The sequence below is a fragment of the Lates calcarifer genome, linkage group LG20, assembly GCF_001640805.2.
Source record: "Lates calcarifer isolate ASB-BC8 linkage group LG20, TLL_Latcal_v3, whole genome shotgun sequence".
Classification (NCBI taxonomy): domain Eukaryota; kingdom Metazoa; phylum Chordata; class Actinopteri; family Centropomidae; genus Lates; species Lates calcarifer.
Window position 1 is genome coordinate 20,732,112 of NC_066852.1, and position 24,238 is coordinate 20,756,349.

Consider the following 24,238-nt stretch of genomic DNA (forward strand, 5'->3'; position numbering starts at 1 on the left):
GCAGCACTGAGATCTAACAAAACAAGAGCAGAGACAAGACTGTTGTCTGATGCAATTAGGAGGTCATTTGTAACTTTTACTAGAACTGTCTTCGTACTATGATGCACTCTAAATCCTGACTGAAAATCCTCAAATAAACTATTGTTCCGTAGAGAGTCACACAACTGTTGTGCACCTTCTTTCTCAAGTATCTTAGTACACTGTGCCATGTGAGGATTGCAGGATGAAATCATTCACCACATAGCTCTCATTAACTTTGGTTTTTGACCTCTTGCTGGGGATATTGGTTGAAGATATGGTGACAGGAAAGCAAAAAAACTATAAATATTCAGCTGTACTAGGTGTGCTAGCCCGTCTGTCAATAGCATTCACACACAGGGTTTAGTAGTTTTGTGTATTGTAAGAGTTTGCTTACCGTGACATGTTAGCAGACCTCTGGGCACTTGGCTCAGCTAACAAATTACTGTTAACTCAATACTAGTAACCTTGTTGTAATGTGTTACAAAGTCATCAGTTCACGGGCAAACAAATACAGGGTGCCAGAGGAACAGCTTGACTTGACAGACACTGCTCTGGATTATCCTGTGTAACTTATGCCCATAGCACAGTTCAACCTGTGCATCACGCTGAGGCAATTTATAAAACATTGAATAATATTTAATAACACTGAATGGTGTTAGAAGAATAACACAAAAAGTTCATTAATTTACCTAAAAACTGTCCTTTATACTGGGCGCACCTGCACAGAGGGAACTGCCACCTCAGTCTCCTGTGCAGGGAAGAGCGGGGGCTGGAAGCCATTAGCAGTCATAAATGGAGACATACCTGTGGCAGAGCAGACCAGGGAGTTGTGGGCGTATTCAATCCAGGGAAGGTGGGAAGACCAGGAAGCCAGGTGATGAGAGGCAACGCAGCGAAGGGCTGCTTCCAGATCTTGATTTGCCTGCTCAGTCTGGCCATTAGTCTGGGGATGGTAGCCAGAGGAGAGGCTGGCTGTTGCCCCCACAGTTCTCAGGAAGAGAACAGTGGCCCTCTGTCAGACACAATGTCCTGGGGGATACCATGTAACTGAATACATGCTGGGTGAGCAAATTAGCAGTCTCAAGGGCAGAGGGGAGTTTGGACAGAGGGATAAAGTGCACTGACTTAGAAAAATGGTCAACAACAGTTAAGATTGTGTTGTTACCTTCTGATGGTGGCAGGCCGGTGACAAAGTCCACTGCAATGTGAGACCAGGGCCAATGGGGGATAGGAAGGGGGCACAGGAAACCAGCAGGAGCACGATGAGAGGTCTTGCTCCGGGCACAGACTGAGCAGGCAGAGACGAACTCCTTGGTGTCAGTGGACATGAAGGGCCACCAGAAACGCTGACCGGGCCTGACGGGAGTTGAGCCTGTGGGCAGAACAGAGGTAAGACAAGTTCTTGTGGTCAGTCCAAACAACAAAAGAGTGAGTAGAGCCCTCCAACTAGTGCCTCCACTCCTGAAGGGCCAGCACTACTGCCAGCAGCTCACGATTCCCCACATCGTAGTTTCTCTCTGCAGGTGTAAGACGGCGAGAGAAGAATGCACAGGGGTGAAGCTTCTGATCAGGGGTGGATCGTTGGGACAGGACTGCCCCACACCAGAGTCCGAGGCATCGACCTCCACAACAAACTGGACAGAAGGATCAGGAAGACACAACACAGGAGCAGAGGAAAACACACTGTTAAGCTTAGCGAAAGTGGCTTCAGCAGCAAGAGACCAAACAAAGGGTGACTTAACAGAGGTTAACTTGGTTAGTGGTGCAGCTACTCGACTGTAGTCACGGATAAATCTGCGGTAAAAGTTGGCAAACCCTAGAAATCTTTGTAGCTGCTTTCTATTGGTGGGAGTGGGCCATTCTACCACTGCCTTAATCTTGGCAGGGTCAGGCCTGATCTGCCCCTCTGCAACCACAAAACCCAGAAAACTGACGGAAGACACATGAAACTCGCACTTTTCAGAGTCTGTTTTCCAAAAGTCTCTGAAGAACAAGCCGGACATGTTGCACATATTCTTGAGGGGTGCGAGAAAAAAATCTAAATATCATCTAAGTAAACAAAAACAAACCTATTGAGCATATCACGGAGGACATTATTAATAAGACACTGGAAAACTGCAGGCGCGTTGGTTAACCCAAAAGGCATGACTAGGTACTCAAAATGTCCTAGAGGAGTGTTGAAACCAGTCTTCCATTCGTCCCCCTCCTTAATTCTCACCAAGTGGTACGCATTGCGTAGGTCCAACTTGGAGAAAATGGTGGCCTGGTGGAGGGGACTGAAGGCAGAGTCAATCAGGGGAAGAGGGTACTCATTCTTGATGGTGATCTCGTTCAAGCCCCTGTAGTCAACACAGGGCCAAAGAGTCTTGTTCTTCTTTTCCACAAAGAAGAAGCCCGCTCCCATGGGTGAGGAGGATGGACGGATAAGGCCAGCTGCCAGAGAGTCTGAAATATTTGACTCCATAGCCTCCCTTTCAGGCCTGGAGAGGTTGCAGAGCTTGCTGGTGGGATAGGGGGCACCAGGGAGCAGGTCAATGCTGCAGTCGTAAGGCCTGTGAGGGGGTAAAAACCTCCTTGTTAAAATCTTCCTGGAGGTCATGATACTCTTGAGGAACTGAAGCGAGATCTACAGGTTTAGAGAGAACAGGAGCAGAGATGGTGGTGGGGATGGCTAAGTGCAGACAGTGGGAATGACAAAATAAACTCCAATTAGAGATGGTTAATGTGGACCAGTCAATGTGTGGGTTGTGGAGCTTGAGCCAGGGGAGACCTAATACTAAGGGTAAAGAACGTGAGGGAATGATATAAAAAGAGATAGTTTCATGATGATTGCCGGAAAGAAGCAGGGACACAGGGACAGTTCGGAGAGTGACACGGGCCAGGAGACGACCATCAAGGGCAAAAACCTCCTTGGGTTCAGGAAGGGGTTCTGAGGGAAACAATACCAGAGTCAATGAAATTGTCATCAGAGCCAGAGTCCACAAGGACATGGAGAGGTATGTTTACTTGAGACCAGGAAACAGTACCTTTAAGTGGAATGCGATTGGAGGGGGATGGACAAACAGAAGTATGGCTCACCAACGTCCCCCTAGCGGCTGATGAGCCAAATCTTTTGGCCGTTTGGGACAGTTAGCGAGGACGTGACCATCTCCACCACAGTAGATGCAAAGTCTCTGGAGGAAGCGGCGTTGACATTCAGCGGGAGAGAGCCTCATCCTCCCCAACTGCATGGGCTCCTCTTTGCTGGAGGAGGATGAGGCAGCCAGGGAAGATGCACTGGAAGAAGGTGGCTCCGGAGGTGGGCAAGGTACCATGGGACCAGAAGGGTGAGGGGACTTTGACAGAAGGGAAGGGGCCCTCAGTCTGGCTACTCTCTCCGTGCGTCTCTCACTAAGGTGGTTATCAAGACGGATGGCCAAGGAAATTAATTCCTCCAGAGTGGAGGTCTCATTCCGAGCAGCTAGCTCATCCTTAAGTTCCTCACTGTGCCCACGCAGAAAAACCCCTTGTAAGGCCCTTTCATCCCACCCACTCTCGGCTGTGAGACTGTGGAAGTCAATGGAATAAGCCGCAACAGAAAGGGATCCCTGACGCAAGGAGTGAAGCCTGTTACCGGCTTCCTTACCCTGAAGCGGGTGGTCAAAAACTCTACGAAACTCACTGCAGAATAAATGGAAAGACTGCCAAGCAGGAGAGTTAGCGTTAGCTGTGGCCATGGCCCATGCTGATGCCATCCTTGACAGTAAACTGCTGATAAAAGCAATCTTAGATTTGTCAGTTGAGTAGGTTAAGGGCTGCTGGTCAAACACTAGTGAACACTGGTGGAGAAACTGACTGCATGACCCTACTTCTCCTGAATACCTGTCTGGAGTGGGGATAAAGGGCTCATGAGGATGGCTGGGCTGGATAGGATAGGCAGCTGGAGCAGAAGGATTAACAGGTGGATCCGGAGAAGGGACAGGAGCCGCCAGTGAAGAAAGCTGAGTGGAGACCTGGTTCAGACGGTCGTTAAGCTGAGTCATACTGGAGGCCAGGTGGAGCAGCTTATCCATAATTTCCTTCAGAGCGTTCTCATGTTGTCCCACACTTGCTCCTTGAGAGGTGAGGGCTTGTTTCACCCTCTCAATCCCCCCAGAGATGAACACACACTGGAGAGTTCAAACAGAAAGTTCTTTTAATCACCAAACTGACCAGAACCAGAACAAAAAGCAGACAGGTGAGGCAGGGAGCTTGGAAGAAGTCTTAAGCTGTGGAGCACAGGAGAATCTTGCCACTGGAAACGCTGGGGAAACTGCATGCGGAGCGTGAGCAAGGAATACTCTGGCAGTGAGCAGGAGTGAAGGCTGGGCTTATAAGGTGGAGGGAAATGGACTGAGTGAAAACAGGTGTGCCTCAGCAGCCAACAGGAGGAGCCAGCCACACCCCCTGCCACACACAAGCTCTGCAAAAGAACAGAAAAGGGAGGGGGAACAGAGAGAGCACAAAAAGAAAAAACACAACACAAAGACAAACTAAACCAAACCATAACACTTTTTCTGTGAACATGGACCAGTAAATAGTCTGGCCTGTAATGACACGTCTTTAAATTTCATAGTAGCATTTGTATTTTTCATAATAATCATCTTTATTCCTCCTATATTGATAGGTTTCTCTTATGTTTTCATTTCCATAGCACTGAGCAAGGCTGCATCAGCAGAAGAACGACTCAAAGAAATGAAAACATGTACCTCTCACCTGATCCTTGTGGCTATTTTCTTTCTACCCTTTATAGGCACCAACATAGCTGCGCTTGCCGTGGAACAGTGGACCACCTCTTTACCCTTGCAGGATTGTTGAGAGGGTCAGGGGAGTTTGACCATTCAGTCTACATGTGTTTTATGGACTAAGAGAAGGCCCATGGCTGTGTCACCTGGGTCCCCTGTTGGGGGTATTGCTATCTGGTCCTTGTGCAACTTAGGTGAGACCTGTGTCCACATTCTCAGCACAAAGTCAAACACATTTTCAGTGCGTGCTGGACCAGGGTTGCCCCTTGTGATATTTATGGACAGGATCTCAAGGCACAGCTGTGGTGAGGAGAGTGTCCAGGTTTGGGAACCTCTGAGTTTTGTTTCTTCTCTTTGCAGATGATGTGGTTCTGTTGGCTTCATCAGACCAAGACCTGCAGGGTGAGAGTCAGTAGTTCGAAGTCTGAGGCCATGGTTCTCTGCCGGAAAACAGTGGATTGTTCCCTACAGGTCAGGGGAGAGTTACTGTCCCAAGGTCTTGTTCACAAGTGAGCATAGGATGGAGTGGGAGACTGCAGGGGCATTGGTGCATCATCAGCAATAATGTGGACATTGCTATGGACCATTGTGGTGAAGAGGGAGCTAAGAAAGGAGCCAGTTGAGGTTTTTTACCCAGAATGCGTTGGAAAGATTATATACAACAAAAAACATAAAATAACCAAGAACTAAGGGAATGCAACCTGTGGATCCAGGAACCAAACTCAATACTCTGACAAGGAACAGGGGAGAGAGGGGACAATATATGCACACAGGGATAATTACTAACATGACACAGGTGGGACAGGGAAAAAAGAGGGAAACAGTATTGTAATTTTGTCCTGTTTCTACACTACTATTAATCAGTATCCTCGTGACTATACTCAGTTGAGTTGTTTGCATCAGCACATTGATGATGTAAACTATGAGACAATTACACACTAAAATAAATCAATATATTATTCATGACCATGTGACACAGTCACCCACATTTCTACTGTCCCACACTGAAAGGGATGAAATATAAAGGGCAGTTCTCTCACAGACAACACTCTTTAGTGCACTGCATACTTGATGCGGTCATAGGTGAGTTTGCTTCCAGCAGTTCCTATCAAACAAATGTATTGTACTTTATACTATATCATGTTATTTTCTCTTTTGACATTTAGGTAAACAGATATTCATAATGGGCTCAGAAGAGAAAGCTGCCATCATATTTAATGCCACATTTGTTCATCCTGCAAAATTCTATCTCAATGGGTTTTCCAACATCCCTCATGTTAAGTATTACTATGTCTTCCTGTGTTTTGTCTATATCATGACTGTTGTCGGGAACTGCTTCCTTCTCTCCGTTATCTACCTGGTCAAGACTCTTCATACGCCTAAGTACATGATTGTGTTCAACTTGGCTTTTACAGATTTATGTGGGAGCACCACTCTCATCCCAAAAGTCTTGGACACATTTTTGTTTGACAGGAGATACATTGTCTATGAGGCTTGCTTAAGTTATATGTTCTTTGTTTTCGTCTTTGCAGGTATGCAGTCATGGACACTTGTCATTATGGCATATGACAGATTTATAGCAATTTGCTTCCCTTTAAGGTATCATAGTATTGTGACTAAACCAGCTATTGCTGCAATGCTGTTGTTTTCTTGGTTTTGTTTATCAAGTGTAATGGCTGTAATGGTTGGATTTATCAATCGTCTCTCCTTCTGTGGATCTTTGGTGGTACAAAGCTTTTACTGTGATCATGCACCAGTATTTCGTTTGGCCTGTAATGACACATCTATAAATGTCGTAATGGCATGGATTGTTTTCATTATACTAGTCTGTATTCCTGTTATATTAATAGGTTTAACATATGTTAGCATTTCTATAGCTCTGAGCAGGATTGCTTCAGCAGAACGACTCAAAGCAATGAAAACTTGTACTTCTCACCTGATGCTTGTGGCTGTTTTCTTTCTACCAGTTTTGGGCACCAATATAACCTCAGTGTCTTCCTACATCCATCCTAATGCCAGAATAATAAACTCTACTTTGACTCACACCATACCAGCTATGCTCAATCCTATTATATATTCTTTAAAGACAGAAGAAGTGCTGAACTCTATCAGGAAACTTTGCAAAAGAAATAGGCTTAGCAACACAACCTTGTCCAAAAAGGTGACCTCTTAATCACTGCTGTATTGACACAGTACAGAGTATTAAATTGTGCAATTGTTTTTTGTGACTTCTTGCTTTGAACATTGTATGAGTACCTACCATAATTTTACTTTTAAATTGTGGCTGTAATGTGATATCTGAGAAATGATTGTATTTTCTATTCCAACAGTCACAGAACAATGTCCATTGCAAAGTGAAATCAGGTATGTCAATATGTTTTGACTGTACACTGCTTAGGATAATGATCATTTTGGAAAATGACAGCATCAGCAGTAACTTGTTTTACAATACTTCAGCAGCAAAAATGTATTTAAACTTTACAAACTATTATATCTGTCAGTTTAAAGTAAAAATACTGTACATATTTTTATATTTACATATTTACATATTTTTTCTATTGTCTGTAGTGTCTATGGTCTCATACAGACACAATAAGTTTGGTTAAAGTTTAAGCTCTACAAATCTATTCTGGATTTCACTGGGAACCAAAGTAGAGAAGCTAAGAAAGGAGAAATATGATCTCTTTTTCTAGTTCCTGTCAGTAATCATGCTGCAGCGTTTTGGATCAACTGGAGAGTCTTTAGAGACTTGTTGGGGCAGCCAAACAGTAATAAATTGCAATAGTCCAGCCTAGAAATAACAAATGCATGGACTAGTGTTTCTGCAACCTTTTGAGACAGGAGGCCCTGGTTTTGGCAATATTATACAGTGTATATGGAGGAGTTGTAATTAACATGTGCAAACTGAAGCTTATCAGAGAGACAGGACTTGGATGTGATGGTCAATAGTATCAAAAGCAGCACTGAGATCTAACAAAACAAGAGCAGAGACAAGACTGTTGTCTGATGCAATTAGGAGGTCATTTGTAACTTTTACTAGAACTGTCTTTGTACTATGATGCGCTCTAAATCCTGACTGAAAATCCTCAAATAAACTATTGTTCTGTAGAGAGTCCCACAACTGTTGTGCACCTTCTTTCTCAAGTATCTTAGTACACTGTGCCATGTGAGGATTGCAAGATGAAGTCGTTCACCACATAGCTCTCATTAACTTTGGTTTTTGACCTCTTGCTGGGGATATTGGTTGAAGATATGGTGACAGGAAAGCAAAAAAACTACATATATTCAGCTGTACTAGGTGTGCTAGCCTGTCTGTCAATAGCGTATTGTAAAAGTTTGCTTACCGTGACATGTTAGCAGACCTCTGGGCACTTGGCTCAGCTAACAAATTACTGTTAACTCAACACTAGTAACTTTGTTGTAATGTGTTACAAAGTCATCAGTTCACGGGCAAACAAATACAAGGTGCCAGAGGAACAGCTTGACTTGATGCAGACACTGCTCTGGATTATCCTGTGTAACTTATGCCCATAGCACAGTTCAACCTGTGCATCACGCTGAGGCAATTTATTAAACACTGAATAATCTTTAATAACACTGAATGGTGTTAGAAAAAGAACACAAAAAGTTAATTAATCTACCTATAAACTGTCCTTTATACTGCAGGTTGTTGCAAAAAAGCCTGCAGTATAAAGGACAGGATTGTGTGATGTATTTATCTCTTATATATTCTTTAAGAATCAGTAATTAATTCTAATTAATTCTAATTATTGTTATTTTGTCCTCTTTCTACACTGTTCCACTAATAGATAGTCCAATATCATGGTGACTGTACTTAACTGAGATGATTACATCAACACATTGACATAAGCTATGAGACAATTATACACTGAAATAAATCACCATCTAATTCATGACCATGTGACCAGTCACCTGCACTTCTACTGTCAAACAGTGAACAAGATAAAATATAAATGATAGTTCTCTCACAGACAACTCACTTTGGTTCACTACACATTTGATGTTGTAAGGGCTTAGGTTTTTTTTTTCATCACAGTAACTATTAAGCAGCTGTGTCACACTTTATGATATACCCTGTTATTTTCTTTTACACATTTAGGTAAACAGATATTCATAATGGGCTCAGAAGAGAAAGCTGCCATCATATTTAATGCCACATTTGTTCGTCCTGCAAAATTCTATCTCAATGGGTTTTCCAACATCCCTCATGTTAAGTATTACTATGTCTTCCTGTGTTTTGTCTATATCATGACTGTTGTTGGGAATGGCCTTCTTCTCTCAGTTATCTACCTGTTCAAGACTCTTCATACGCCTAAGTACATGATTGTGTTCAACTTGGCTTTTACAGATTTATGTGGGAGCACTGCTCTCATTCCAAAAGTCTTGGACACATTTTTGTTTGACAGGAGAGGCATTGTTTACGAGGCTTGCTTAAGTTACATGTTCTTTGTTTTGTTCTTCACAAGTATGCAGTCATGGACACTCGTCACTATGGCATATGACAGATTTATAGCAATTTGCTTCCCTTTAAGGTATCATAGTATTGTGACTAAACCAGCTATTGCGGCAATGCTGTTGTTTTCATGGATTTTTCTATTGAGTGCAATGGCATTCATGGTTGGGCTTATCGATCGCCTCTCCTTCTGTGAATCTGTGGTGATAAAAAGCTTTTTCTGTGATCATGCACCAGTATATCGTCTGGCCTGTAATGACATTTCTTTAAATTACATGGTAGCATTTTCCCTTTTCATAATAATTCTCTGTATTCCTCCTGTATTGATAGCTTTGACATATGTTTTCATTTCCATAGCACTGAGCAGGATTGCATCAGCAGGGGAGCGACTCAAAGCAATGAAAACTTGTACTTCTCACTTGTTCCTTGTGGCTATTTTCTTTTTTCCCTTCGTGGGCACCAACATAGCTGGACTTGTCTCCTACATCCATCCTAATGCCAGGATCATAAACTCTACTTTGACACAAACCATACCAGCTTTGCTCAATCCCATTATATATTCTTTAAAGACAGAAGAAGTGCTAAACTCTATCAGGAAACTTTGCAAAAGAAATAGGCTCAGCAACACAACCTTGTCCAAAAGATGAACTTTTTATAACTGCTGTATTGACACATTACAGAGTGTTATTGTATGTATTTTGCTAAATCTGAATACCAAGAGAAATTGTTTATATTTCATTAGCTATACTATGACCTCCTATTCAATATGAAATTGGGAATTTCTGTATGTGGCTCATGTACACTGCTTAAGATAGCAAGAATTTATCACTGTTGTCTTAAAAAGCAGGTGTGACACAATGACCTCAACAGACTCAACAGCAAATGTCTCCAACAGCAGTGACTACTTGTTTCTTGTATTTTACAGCAATTCACCATATTTATAGCTATTTATGTGTTTATGTGAAGAGCAGCAATCTGACACATCATCTTGCTTCCATTGGTTTTCTAATCTTGGAAGTCATATTATTATTCATATTGTGTCATGAGATTATACACACTTAAGCATGTAAAAGTCAGACAGTAATACTGTCCACACCAAATATTCTCTACATTCATCCAATGAAATAAACATCATCCTAAAATGTAGCAGTAAATGGTCTGAATTGATGTACATAATTTATATAATTTAGTTGTGTGTTTTTTGATGATCATGCAAAATTAATCATTTCAATCATTTCAGTATGTTATGATCTGTTGTTTTGACTTTACACTGCTTAAGACAACAATTATTTGGGACAAATACACAATACATTAGTTTGTTTACATCTGTTTTAAAATTTTGGAAATTACCTACCTGCAATACTTATTTTGTAATGTGTTAGTAGGTTGGAGCTCTCATACTCTGTGTTTGTTTACATTAGTATCCTGGTTTTGATTCTTATGACTGGAGCTATAATGGTTAGTTGGTTAGTTGATTAATTGACCAATCAATTGGCAGAAAATTAACTGGCAACTATTTTGTTAATTTATAAATACTTTTAGTTATATTATCTGTAAAAATGTGAAATATTCTCTGGTTGCAGCTTCCCTTTATCACAGATATGTGTGATAGTGAACTTAATTTGTTTGAGTTTTGGACTGTTTGTTAAATAAAACAGGTTGTTGCATATTATAATTTGAATTAGTCTAATGAGTAATGAGAATAATGGTTACATGCAGTCCTATTCGTGAACTTATTCAGTATATGACCCTTGCAAATGAGATACCTGTTTATTCACAGATGTAATCAGTAATCAGATTTCTATGTCTACATATCTTGATTACTCTACATCTGCACCAACAGAGAATGATCAGAAACCCAGATAAGGTGATTAGATGATACGATTTTTAACTGCGTCATTTAAGTCGTCATATTATTACTTGATCATTAAATCCTGAAGTTGAGCTCCAGTTAAGCCTTCAACAACACTGAGTCTACAGCCACGTGAGTGGCTTTGTAAGGCTGTACTTAATGTATGTGCAGAAAAACTTTGACCTCTGATATCAGTAGACATCAGCATTGTGATATGCTTACAGTGACAATACTAAAATGCTGATATTTAGCTGGTAGTGATCTTTACCATAGTCATAATGTGACTTTAGTCTATTAGCATACTGGTATTTGAACATCCATCCCTTCTGAATTTAACCTAATTATTTATTTTATTCACAGTAGAAGCATGGCTCTGTAGATGGCAATGTTGGAATATCTATCAATTGAGTGGTCTGTTGATCCACCAATTTTTACCATCCCTCTTTTGCTCAGCAAAGAAACAAAATCTGGCATAAAATTTAATCCTACACAGCCCATCACATTTGAATAACAGTAGACTTTATGGTATATGTATTTCTAATCTTGTCTTTTAAAATCAATTTCCTGTGGGTATTGTAATTTTGTCCTGTTTCTACACTGTGCTAACAGATAATACCATACTTAATACTTAAGTGAGTCGATTGCATTAGCACATCGATGACATAAGCTATGACACAGTTTCACACTGAATTAAATCAGAATCTAATCAGCATCTACTCACATGGCCATATGTACTTTCCTCATTTCCGTCATCAGCAAACCAAACAAAATCCACAGCTGTCATTCTGTTCAAAAATTCATCACAATTTTAAACGATTGTAAATCTCATCAGACCTTAAGAGCCTACAGAATAAAAGCACCTTTGAAAGACCAGAACACCTGAAAATTTGAAGTGCATTTGTTTATAATCTTTTCTTTTAAAGTCACTGTTTATAGTTTACAATATATGGTGGGTATTGTAATGTCCCGTTTCTACATTTTGCCATTAACGGATAATTCTGTTAATTCTGTCTGCAGTCAATAGTTAGCCAAATTGACTGGTTTACCACATTGATGACATAAACTATGAGACAGTTACACACTGGATTAAATCAGTATCTAATTCTTGACAAAGAACAAAATTCAAAGTTGAAGCTTGATAAATTAGTGAGTGGGCATGTTTGAAAGTGATGGGAAAGTCTGCAGTTCTGGTTGGCTTGCACCATCTAGTGGTTTGTACTTGTTCCTTACAGTATTACACAGTATAATACCTCCTGAAACAGATGCACAGTAGATTCGCTAGTTGTGTCACAATGTCTGCTGTGTTTCTAGTAGCATTAGCAGATATGTCAGAAGCTATTTAGGTTTTGACTCCCTGTCTCTACATTCAGTTTTGGTAGGAGGCTAAAAGGTGATCAGTATAGTTTTGTGTTAAATGGGCTGTAGAATATCATATTCTGTGTGTGGGAACAAGATAATTCTGGTTGCATACGCATACTGATGAAAATAAAATCACTTCTCATCCAATTTACAATACAGGTACTATGCTTCTGTCAGAAATTCCATTTAGATCTGTTTAGCACAATTCTTACAGTGTTGTGCTGATGCTTTAAAACTCTCTCAGTGAGCTGATAGGAAATTTTGGGACATTGAAGTGATACTGGGTGCTAAAAATAAACCGACTGAACAGATTCACATTCACAAGTAAGCACCTACTCAGCAAGAAGCTGCTTATTATCTTCTGAGCAGGTCATCTAGCGTGCAGGAAAAGTCTTTAATTCAGCTGGTGTCATGAAGCAAATTGAAAAGTATTAGGTGGGGGTGTGGGACAACTGCACCTGCAAAGTATTGGGCCTTCTTCTGTGAAAGGAAGCGGTGTCTTCATTTCCCAAATATTCCACCTCCCCCACACTTTTGTAAGTCAAGATCAGGGTTTTATGTTGTTTTATTCATGTCGGATACAGACAGTACGTACAAAGGTGGTCATTTCTACAAAAAAAAAATCAAGCTTCATGTATGATGTGCATGTGTTTACATGTTCTAGGTGTTACATCTTGTTTTTAGCATTCAGACCTCTCAGCAGTGGGATCCCCTACCTCCCCACATAGCTGAGCTCTCTACAACCATCTTAGTCAGTTAAATATTAAATAATCACTTATTCAAACAATCGTTTTTGGGAAACACTGACACATTTTGTCTCTGTATATTAGGTCTGTATGTAAACTCAGAATACTGGCCAACCTTTTTCTGTTTAATCTTCAAAGTACTTCACTGTTGGACGCAGTTTTTAATGCCATTTATGATCAGTCAAATCTGGTCAATTTCTCATCCATTTATTAAGATCAGAACTGGCCTTATACAATGCAGTTTATCAGATTATTATGGTTTTAAAAGCTGTATATATTTATTTTAGTCTTATTTTTATGTAATTTATGTGTTAAGTGTTCATGTCATATAATGTTTATTTACTTAATCATTGATAGCATTAAATTTGTTCTGCATTTTTAGGTACCAGCAATGAAAGCACTCGTCTGAACCCTGTTAGCAGCAGCATTTGAGTTGGTGAGTGTTGTTGTATTTGTATATAATGTAAACACCTGCACTCGTTCATGGTATTTGACTTTAAACTTTTTTTTATCCTGCCAGATCACTCTGAAGTTCATCCTCCATTTGGTGAGTCAGCACTTTCATTATCCTTGTGTTAACAAATTTGATGAGCACTGAACACCTGTAACGAGCAGGTTGGCTGAAATGGAACTAAAGGCAAAGATGATGTGCAATGGTCCATCTGGGATGTGCTAAATCGTGCCAGGCCACTATAAGCATCTAGGTTCAGTAAGCGTTATGGGACAGCAGCAAAAAGTTGTTTTAGGCATGAATGTATTAAACAAGGATTTGGCAGAAACAAGATATCATTCACAAATTGTTAATATATACCATTAGCCTAAGTCATAGAGGATGGGATGAAAGTTTTTCCTCTCATTCATGCTTGACCATATTGTTTTATCCTTGTTGATCAAGGGGCCAAAATTTCAAGTATCCATAACATTAACAACTATAAGCTTTTCATATCAACACTATCAGTTATTGTATTGCTTCATGGAGGATGTATTTGGGCAGGTGATGAAAGTGTATACATGAACTAGGTCTATTAATTATGCAGCAGAGGAATAGACTCACAAATTGCTCCCTTCATAAGGCAGTGGACCTGTTAATTACTACACAAGAAGAAAATTAAACTCATAACTCAGCGGCAATTGCAATTTGCCATTTTTCAAATGTAGCAGTAGACAATGAAGTGCTATCTTAGATTAATGACTGTCACTCTTGGTGCAGCTTGCACTATACACATGAACCCACTAGAGGTCAGTCACTCATCATAATACCATCCTCTAGTCTGTGTCCACCACTGTGTAAAGATTAAAGTACTATGTAATAAATTGTTATATTGTTTCTTAATTATACAGAGTTACAAGAGTACAGGATAAATAAAATATATATTTTAGCATTAAAGTTTTTACAAGATGGCACAACATGTAGTTATTTATAGAGTAGAGGTGTTTGCTTGATGCCTCAAATGTTCCTCTGATCCCATGCTCTGAATAGTCCAAATCAGGGTTTATATAGCCGCTTATACTGCTTATACTACTTATACTTATAATCTGAAATAATTATATGCCATATATATAATTATGGAATAATATATATATTAAGTGTGGTCAGTGGGTAAAGACAGTGTATTTTCAGGCAAAACACATCTCATCACGCTATGTGGCACAGCATGTTGAGATGACGAGGCTGGCTGCTGCTTCATCAGAAAATCAAAACCTGGCTCTGACTCACACATCTTGTCTTGATATTCAGCTGCACAAAAAGCTACACTACATTTTTAGCAAGAGCGTATCCAACTCCTTGTTTTTCCCAGCAAATACAAATGTCTTGTTTTATTAGTTTCTCAAACAGTGGAGCAAAAACTGATTTTCTGCTGCCATGTATGTATGATATGGCAAGAATTTAATCTTTGGAAAGAAATACAGTACACAGACCATGAAAATGCAGCAAAAAGCAAAAAATAAGTACCCCCCCCCCCCCCCCCCCCCAAAAAAAAAAAAAAAAAAAAACCTGTACAGTAATAATTTGTTTATATTTATATTTTAAGAGTAGAAGGTTTGAAAATTGAATTTTTAATGGATATTTTTTTATGTGTAGTGTCAAGGCTTGCTCTTACTTTGGTCTGTGCCAATTTTATTTTTTCTGACCAGTGCCAGGGCTCTGGTTTTGATCTCTTTAGTTTTCAGTGAATATACAATAGGATTGATGCAGGGTGGGAGGCAAGAGGCCAGTGACAGGCTCAGCACACGCTGGTCTGGGTCAATAAGTCGCAAATAAAACCCAATAGTAAAGATGGTAATGAGAGGAATGTAAAACACAGCAACAAGAATCAGATGCTCAACACAAGTGGCCAAAGCTTTCACCCGACTGTCCAGTGACTTCATCCTGAACACTGTCACCAGGATGGTGACATAAGACAGAAGAATGAAAGTAAAGGGTCCCACAAGGAGCAAGAAAGTAAGCAAAGAGGCCACAGACCACTGCATTGTGTAATCATTACAGGCGAGTCTAAACACAGGGGCATAGTCACAGAAATAGCTGAACACTCTGACAGAATTGCAGAAAGACAGTCGAGTCATTATACCTGTTGAAAATGCAATGATTCCCAAAGCAAAACACCAAGTCAGGCTGATAATACAAGACATCTTCTGCAGTGTGTTGATTGAGTTCTGACGCAGAGGGAAACATATTGCAATTAACCGGTCATAGGCAAGTATAGCAAGAGCATATGACTCCAAAGTCCCAAAAGCATAGTAGACAAACATTTGTACTAAACATAAGTTGAATGGAATAAAGTTGTCCTTAATTAGAAATATCTTTATCATGTTGGGAATAGTACATGTGTTTAAGATTACATCAATTACTGCGAGGTTGACCACAGCCAAAAACTTTGGAGTGTGTAAACAGTGATTAAAGGCAATTACATAGATCACCAGACTATTGAACAGAACCGTGACCACATAAACAAACGCTAGAAAGATGAAGTAGACACTAATGTAGGGAAACGTCTGAAATCCGATGATATAGAAACCTGGAGGATGAATGATGACAGAGTTGTTTAAAACAGTCCTGAGAAAGGACATAGTTGAGCTCTTCAGCTCTTCAGTCTGAAAATAGGGAAATCAAATCATATTATGCACATGAATACATCAATACAATGATTCCAGTCAACACTGTGTTTAGGATACTTTCTCAGTAAGTTTAAATGTGTGCATATGTGATAAGAGTCAGCAAATTAACCTCACCTGATCACCAGGTTAACATCGATCCTGAATGCTGCTGACTCCAGCAGCAGCATTCAAATGGCTGAATGTCAGACCCTTTGACAGTGGAAGATATACTTTCCTCATTGATCCCCAGAGATAAAGCTTCCTACTGATACTGAGAAAGTCAAAGATATTAATTTGATCCATAGAGAACAGGGCTGTGGCTTATTTTGATTAAACTTATTATGCATTAAAAACAAACATTCAATTATTATGAATTAATGAGTCTGATCATCTCATCACTCCTCTTAAAGCCTAGGTTACTGTGCATGTAATCCCATCAGAATAAAATGAAATACAATAAAATAGGTCATGATAGGGACGTCATGTAGCTGTAACAGTCAAGTCAGGGAGACCATTAGGCACATGCCCCCCAGACTGACAAGTACTCAGCCTAACTTCATTTTTGTAAAGCCAATAGCACCAAAAGTGTTTGAATTGTATAAAGAACTCCATATGAGTATGTCAACTGCATGCATTTAAGACCTTAATTACCTGTGGTTGTCGCTACTCTGTAGTGATTGAGCTGAATGGTCTTGTACCCTCTAGCCCCCACCTTATCTCAATGTGTTGTATGTAACTTTCTCAAACTAAAAAATGTAATTGAAAAATCTGAGTCCAGTCCAAGAGCACTATATTGCCCCAGCCGGATGAGAGTGAAATCAGGACCATCCTCAGTTCAGTCATTGATTGATTTTGCCACCTCTGCTTCGTTGTGTGAAACTCAGAGGAGGAATAATTATGTTGCGTTCCATATCTAGATATATTTAAATGTAGTCTTCTAACCAAACATTTTGAACTTGGTATGCACTAAGTAAACAGTGCAATATAATGACTTATTTTTTGCATAATGTTCCCTAAGGATGCATTTATCATTAAACAGTCCATTGTAGCCAAAACAAAATGATTCTAATGAGCCCAAGGTGTGATGCCATCACTAGAGAATTTTGATTAATGACCTTGTTTGTAACAAACAAACCTTTTACTGTTTAAAATTCAGATTAATTAGTCTCAGTTGCACCTGTTAAGAAGAAAAATAAATAAAAACTTGAGGTGAAATAGGTGAAAGTGTACACTACTGTTTATGTGAAGCTTTTATTTCATTCGGAATACACTTTTGGCCAGGAGCCTTGGACTTTGCACTTTGCCAACTTCCTTCTTAAGAGTTTTACATTAACTAATGTCCATTTACCATTTAAACTCAGGATATCATTGGTTACCATTGGCTTTGTTAGACTCCCTCTGTGTTTGTGACTACAACGCTGGCACTTAAAAACCAGAGTTGCATCTACAGTTTTCATTTTAATAAAAATTTTATTTGTAATATTATATTCAGCAGCTCATTCACTCGATTGTGTTTCGTGTTCATTATAAAGCACTGCTGTTTGCATCACATCTTACAGACCCTGCACAGAGTTTTAATAAATAAAAATTCAGAGTTTCTACATTTTTATACTCTGAAACATTATAATTTTAGCATTAAGTTTTGAGTGACAGATTCTTTAAACCTGTTCTGTGATGACGCTGGGGCATATATACATGCCAGTGTTTATATGGCACTTTCACTGGGGTTTAATGATACTGAAATGGAGTCAGTGCATCTTACATTCAACAGCACAGTCATGTGTTTTCTCAAATTTGAATCCACCCTAACTCCTAAAATCAAACAAGCCTCCTGCAAAGTCTTTTATGTGCTTTTGTTTGTCTGAAAAGCAGGTTTACTACAATTTATATTCAAATCTTGACACAGAGAAAACTGCTACATATAAAGAGAAAAGAATGGCGATACTTAAAGCCTCATTGTCTCAGGGTTATCTCCTGAACAGGCCATCTAGCCAGCTGGGTGAGTGTCTGATCTTTGTTTGCTTACACACTCCATAATGGCATAGTGTAGCTCTACACAACCAATTAAGCTTAGTAGTAGCTTAGTAGAAACCTGCGCATGCACAATTAAAAAAAAAATACTTTTACAATGACATCTGTTTGGATTCATTTGTAGTACTGTTAACAGAACGGGGATTTTCCTATAGTATTTGTTTGCCCAAAACCATCTGATTTTTTTGTTTTTTTTGTCCTGATTTCTTTTTTAAATTATGTAATGCTGTTTTATTTACAGTGATATGACATTGACCTAGAATGAACAGGGTATTGAGAATAGATATAATGTCTGTAAAAAATCACAAATGTAGGGAAAAAATGACAATTTGAACAATTTTTTCAACACAGTGCACAGGTACAGATAGATGTTACGTAAAGGTGGTAAAAGTGTCAAATGATACTTGTATTTGACTCACCACAGTCAAAAGATGGGTATGCATTAGTATATTCCCCATAATTACAACTTTAATTAAATTATGTCAAAATTAAATCATATGGTTTGCAGCACGGTACCCTGTTCATCGCCTACTTCACAAAGATGACCTCGTGGTTAAACCAAACTAGTGAACTAGTGACCAATTTGGCACCTTTTTATTGACAGAAATTATAATTTTATACACAGTTCATCTTCTGACATATTGGTCCTTAATTGTTGCTGTGTTTTATTAAACCTCTAAGGATAGATTTTTTGCTGGTATATTTGTTGTGTGCCAATTTTATTTTTTCTGACCAGTGCCAGGGCTCTGGTTTTGATCTCTTTAGTTTTCAGTGAATATACAATAGGATTGATGCAGGGTGGGAGGCAAGAGGCCAGTGACAGGCTCAGCACACGCTGGTCTGGGTGAATGACTCCCAGATAAAACCCAATCGTGAAAATGACAACAAGAGGAATGTAAAACACAGCAACAAGAATCAGATGCTCAACACAAGTGGCCAAAGCTTTCACCCGACTGTCCAGTGACTTCATCCTGAACACTGTCACCAGGATGGTGACATAAGACAGAAGAATGAAAGTAAAGGGTCCCACAAGGAGCAAGAAAGTAAGCAAAGAGGCCACAGACCACTGTAATGTGTAATCATTACAGGCGAGTCTAAACACAGGGGCATAGTCACAGAAATAGCTGAACACTCTGACAGAATTGCAGAAAGACAGTCGGGTCATTATACCTGTTGAAAATGCTGTGACTCCCAGGCCAAGAGACCAAGTCAGGCCGATAATACAAGACATGATCCGCAATGTGTTGATTGAGTTCTGACGCAGAGGGAAACATATTGCAATTAACCGGTCATAGGCAAGTATAGCAAGAGCATATGACTCCAATGATGCAAATGTATAGTATACATACATTTGCACTAAACATAAATTGAATGGAATAAAGTTGTCCTTAATTAGAAATATCTTTATCATGTTGGGAATAGTACATGTGTTTAAGATTACATCAATTACTGCAAGGTTGACCACAGCCAAAAACTTTGGAGTGTGTAAACAGTGATTAAAGGCAATTACATAGATCACCAGACTATTGAACAGAACCGTGACCACATAAACAAACGCTAGAAAGATGAAGTAGACACTAATGTAGGGAAACGTCTGAAATCCGATGATATAGAAACCTGGAGGATGAATGATGACAGAGTCGTTTAAAACAGTCCTGAGAAAGGACATAGTTCAGCTGGAGGCTGGAGCACAGCCCTTGTGTAAAAGTTCTCCAGTCTAAAGAACAGAGAAATCACATCATATTGTACATTAAAGCTCTATAAATATAACCACATGTTTGATGAGCACATGTAAATTAGCCATATATGAAGTATATCCTCAATAAGTTCAAATGTGTGTGTATGTGCTAAGCAGTTGTTCCATACCTGAGGATCTGTTAGAGATGGTTCAGCAGCAGCTCTGTTGGATGCTGCATCCAAACGCAGCAGGTATGTCTGACTTGTGGACAGTGGAAGATAAACTTTTCCTGACTAATCTCCAGAGATAAAACTTAGCCTACTGATGACATTAATTTAATCCGTAGAGAGCAGGGGTGTAGCTTGCTGTGACAGAAGTTCTCTCTCTCAAAGTAAAAACATCTAATAATTGTTCTGAATGATGATTTACTGAGTTGAAGCATCGCATAAAACTTTTAAAAACATGCAACCTTACTAACGTAGCTCTGGATTACACACATAATGTTTCAATAACAGCTGAGTTAGGTTCACATAATAAGCACTAATACTTTTTTTTATTATACTTTAATATCATTTTACAAATATGACAAAATTACTTAATGTTATTCTGTGGTGTCCAGTGTGGCCTTCTCTACACTGATGGTCTACATGATATTGAAAAGATTTACTGACACAGAATGGTCATCAGAGAGTGAGAGAGAAGCCAACTCAACCTCCACAAATGATGCACACACAAACACACACAGCACACCCAACACCAACAACTCTGTGTAACCTACGCTCAATGAAAACATGATGATGATAAACTTTCTTCATCACAACTGTGATCTCTTGTGACAGCAGACAGATTCGTCAGATTGCAGTAAAATCAGTGCCATCCACACTGCAGTCACTGATCGATTTGAACAGTTTAGCTGCAGAACAGAGGAGGCAGAGATTTGTGTAGAATCAAATACTGAATAAATATGTCCCTGACTTATATACTCTAGACAGACATTTGCTTTTGTGACACTTTCACTCATTTGGGTGTGATGATCATTGTGAAGCACTGCTTTTGCATTGCATTATAATTTTAGCATTAAGTTTTTTGTGTCAGAAATAGCTGAACACTGACAGAATTGCAAAAAGACAGTTGAGTCATTATACCTGGGGGAATGTCTGACCTATAGACAGTGGAAGATATACTTTTACTGACTGATATCCAGTGGTAAAGCTCCTCTCAGATGCAGAGGAAGTCATTTTGCAGCTCCCTATTAATGACATTAATTTGATCCATGAATAGTAATAACTTTATTCATCTATTGTGAGAGCAGAGTGTAACAGCTGTTCTGTTACTTTCTGATCACTGATCAATTTGAACACAGTTTAGTGGCAGCTCAGAGGAGGCAGAGATTTGTGTGGACTGGATAAATATGTCCTTAACAAATATACTCCAGATAAAAAAATGTTTGTGTTACACTTTTATTTCACTCAGTATAAATCTGTAAGAATTTCCAAAATGGTTTGTGTTTTAGTTTGTACACAATGAGCAAATAGTTAAGTGTTCACTGAGGGTGCATCAGTCATTAATCAGGCCATGGTTCTAATGGGCCCAATTTGTAAAGTCATCACCAGAGACTGCTGCTTAATGACCTTTGTGCTGTGACAAACCACCCTTTTACTGTTTGAACTTGAGACTAATTAATCTCTCTTGCACGTATTAAGAAGTTTAACCATTAAAACTTAAAAATTAAGATTAAAACTTGTTATTCAAAACAAACATATTAACCAATGTTGGTTAGTAAGTTTGTTCTCTTCACGCTGCCGAACAGATTCTTCCTTTATTTTTTGTTGTCCCAAAGTTCCTAATTTTAAACAGTTAGTGGGCTGGGAAGAGATTTTGGGATGTAGGGCCACTACTGGAGGCCATGAATATATTATAGTAAATCAAAATCACAACAACTGATCTGACATTCATAAATAAGCACACACCTGAACACCAACAAGGCAGCAAAGTGTTTCTTTCTCTTTTGTTTTTGTTTTCCTTGACATTTAACCTTAGAAATATCAGTGGAGTGAGTTCACTGTAAGTCTAAGTATTCCATGCTGCTTTTAAAGAATTGCCAGGTTGATACTACACATGAAAAACAAATGACAAATATTGGATTTTTTAGGAGTTTTTTCATCATAAGCAAACATTTTTGTCCCTTATGGAACCCTTAACAGTACTCATCAAGGCATGTACTGAAATTAAATCCAGCATTTTATGTAGCTGCTCATACTTTATTGTCATCACGAATTATTAAATTAGATTCAGTCAGTCTTTCCACTTCAACCATGTGATGCAAGTCCAGAACAAACCCCAGCCAGTGTGTGTGTGTTGTTTGGCAAGTTCAGCTGGCAGCAGACTCTGTGGAGGTTTGGTGCTGTTTCATCAGCTGCTCTTTTCGGGCCTTCTGGAAATTCATCATGCAGTCTTTGAAAGTCTGGACTTGTGTCTGGCACACTCGCCAGTCCTGGTGTTCAGCCATGCACTCCTGCACAGCATAATGTAGCTCGGCACAGCCGGTGCGGGTTATCATCTGTTCAACCGGGTCGTCCTCGTCGTCTTTCCGGCTGCGGTCATGGGGTGAAGGGGATGCCATCCTGTTTCAGTGCTGACTCACAGTCCCCTAGGGAAAACACAGGATGTCATAATTATTTAATTTGAATCTACACCTGTAAAATCAGTAGTAATTCAACAAACTTTACAGTTTGTATTTCAGTTCTAAACATACTGTCTATTATCCATTATGAGTCTGTCTTGTACGGCCCTTATTTTTCTATGTATCAGAAAATGCTTTTGCAAAAGAGCATTAAATGATTTAAAAATAATTATATGATTTGTATAGTGTAAATTTAACACACATCTTTACGTAGCAGCAGTGGTGAGATTTAACATTTGTTCAATGTTTGTACTGTACTGTATGAGTTTGTACTTTACTTGTATATTTCCATTTTTGTCCATGAATACATTTAACTGCTATAAAATTAATCACAATTTTACAGATAGATGTAATGATGAACAGTCAAAATGAGCTCGAACATGAACAAAATATATATTTTGGTGCTAAACATTTGCATACACCGAATAGCACTCAAAGGGGGCATGCTGCACAGTGACTACTTTTACATCTTTTAATGCGGAGTACGCTTTACTAATAATACTTTTGTACTTAAACTTCAGTGCGATTTTTAATATAGGCCTTTTACCCGTATAGGTAAAATAAGAATACTTCCTTCTGCTGCACCATACACTCATTAGACATTATTAGACATTACTCCAGCTAGCACAAATGTTCCCGTTCCTCTCACCTACTTGTTCTCTCCGGGTGAAATTGTCCGTCGAGGTCCTGGCATTAAGTTTCCACAACCTGCAACGACCCTAGACTTTTCATAACCAACCACAAAGTCAATGTTATAAGTGTTTCATGGGGGACATATGTGAGTGGAGGACGAAAGTGCAACCGTACAATACTTCCGTGTATGCAGACATCAGTTCCGCTGCATGACAAGATCTCAGCTAATCTTGAAGTCGTGTCGTGCGTCAGTTGTAGTCGACTTATCATTGAGTATGTACACCTTTAAGAACAAATGGCTGAAGAATTGTGTGAACTATGTTAGGTTACTAGATTTTAGCTGAGTATATGTATGTGTGTTATTTATGTTCAAAAAAGATAAAAACTGATCAAAGATCATATTGGTCATGCAGTGGAGTGCAAGAGCAGAAGCAGAAGTAATTACGCCATATTTGCTGGTACAGTTGCAAATGGTCTAAACCTTCATGTAACTGTTTTGGATATCTGCAGCTCTTGCAACATAGAATATATAGTTGGGTAATACTTAGTAGAGTAGTAGTAAAACATAAGAATATGTTTTAAACATAAATATATATCATAATAAGGGAATCTGCAAAGTAACCAATAACTGTAGCCATCCACGGTGTAACCACTGGTTAATTTGAATAGTTATCTTTGTTTCCAGGGAATGTAGAGTCAGAAACTTTTGTGACACTCTCATGTGATGCTCTATAGAAGTGCAAGACAGTTTGTGAACTGTGCACAGAGTGAATAAACAGTCACAAACACACAATGACTCGTCCATTGCATAATGTTCTTTGAGGCTACATTTATCATTAAACAGGCCATGGTGAGCCAAAACAAAGTTATTATAATGAGCTCAATTTGAGCATTTTTAGTTA

General features: G+C 39.2%; 5 protein-coding genes across 6 annotated transcripts; 2 read left to right on the forward strand and 3 right to left on the reverse strand.

Annotated features, from left to right (window-relative positions):
- Positions 1-5,963: 5,963 nt before the first annotated feature.
- LOC108893197 (olfactory receptor 1-like) lies at positions 5,964-7,912 on the forward strand. The gene is made up of 2 exons (XM_018691055.2): positions 5,964-6,922; positions 7,753-7,912. The coding sequence occupies exons 1-2, from the start codon at positions 5,968-5,970 to the stop codon at positions 7,812-7,814; spliced, it is 1,017 nt and encodes a 338-aa protein (XP_018546571.2). The 5' UTR covers positions 5,964-5,967; the 3' UTR covers positions 7,815-7,912.
- A 1,009-nt stretch (positions 7,913-8,921) lies between these two features.
- Positions 8,922-9,905, forward strand: LOC108893198 (olfactory receptor 1-like). Its single transcript, XM_018691056.1, has one exon. The coding sequence runs from the start codon at positions 8,922-8,924 to the stop codon at positions 9,903-9,905; it is 984 nt and encodes a 327-aa protein (XP_018546572.1).
- Positions 9,906-15,300: 5,395 nt separating this feature from the next.
- LOC108893199 (olfactory receptor 2AT4-like) lies at positions 15,301-16,284 on the reverse strand. The gene has a single exon (XM_018691057.1). It carries the CDS (start codon positions 16,282-16,284, stop codon positions 15,301-15,303), a length of 984 nt encoding a protein of 327 aa, XP_018546573.1.
- Positions 16,285-19,018: 2,734 nt separating this feature from the next.
- LOC108893200 (olfactory receptor 1M1-like) lies at positions 19,019-20,073 on the reverse strand. The gene has a single exon (XM_018691058.1). The coding sequence runs from the start codon at positions 20,009-20,011 to the stop codon at positions 19,019-19,021; it is 993 nt and encodes a 330-aa protein (XP_018546574.1). The 5' UTR covers positions 20,012-20,073.
- A 1,391-nt stretch (positions 20,074-21,464) lies between these two features.
- Positions 21,465-23,522, reverse strand: LOC108893144 (cytochrome c oxidase assembly factor 4 homolog, mitochondrial). Of its 2 annotated transcripts, none has more exons than XM_018690991.2 (2): positions 23,357-23,522; positions 21,465-22,670 (listed from the first exon to the last, which is right to left on the reverse strand). In XM_018690991.2, the coding sequence occupies exon 2, from the start codon at positions 22,641-22,643 to the stop codon at positions 22,392-22,394; it is 252 nt and encodes an 83-aa protein (XP_018546507.1). In that variant the 5' UTR covers positions 22,644-22,670; positions 23,357-23,522; the 3' UTR covers positions 21,465-22,391. The 2 variants fall into 2 exon arrangements, with proteins under 2 accessions (XP_018546507.1, XP_018546506.1); XM_018690990.2 differs by having other exon boundaries at positions 23,353-23,517.
- Positions 23,523-24,238: the final 716 nt, after the last annotated feature.

Coding starts and splice junctions, on each gene's coding strand:
- LOC108893197 (XM_018691055.2), top strand. CDS start 5,968: ATGGGCTCAGAAGAGAAAGCTGCCATCATATTTAATGCCACATTTGTT. Junction 6,923..7,752: donor TTGCAAAAGAAATAGGCTTA/GCAACACAACCT, acceptor AGCAGCACTGAG/ATCTAACAAAACAAGAGCAG.
- LOC108893198 (XM_018691056.1), top strand. CDS start 8,922: ATGGGCTCAGAAGAGAAAGCTGCCATCATATTTAATGCCACATTTGTT.
- LOC108893199 (XM_018691057.1), bottom strand. CDS start 16,284: ATGTCCTTTCTCAGGACTGTTTTAAACAACTCTGTCATCATTCATCCT.
- LOC108893200 (XM_018691058.1), bottom strand. CDS start 20,011: ATGTCCTTTCTCAGGACTGTTTTAAACGACTCTGTCATCATTCATCCT.
- LOC108893144 (XM_018690991.2), bottom strand. CDS start 22,643: ATGGCATCCCCTTCACCCCATGACCGCAGCCGGAAAGACGACGAGGAC.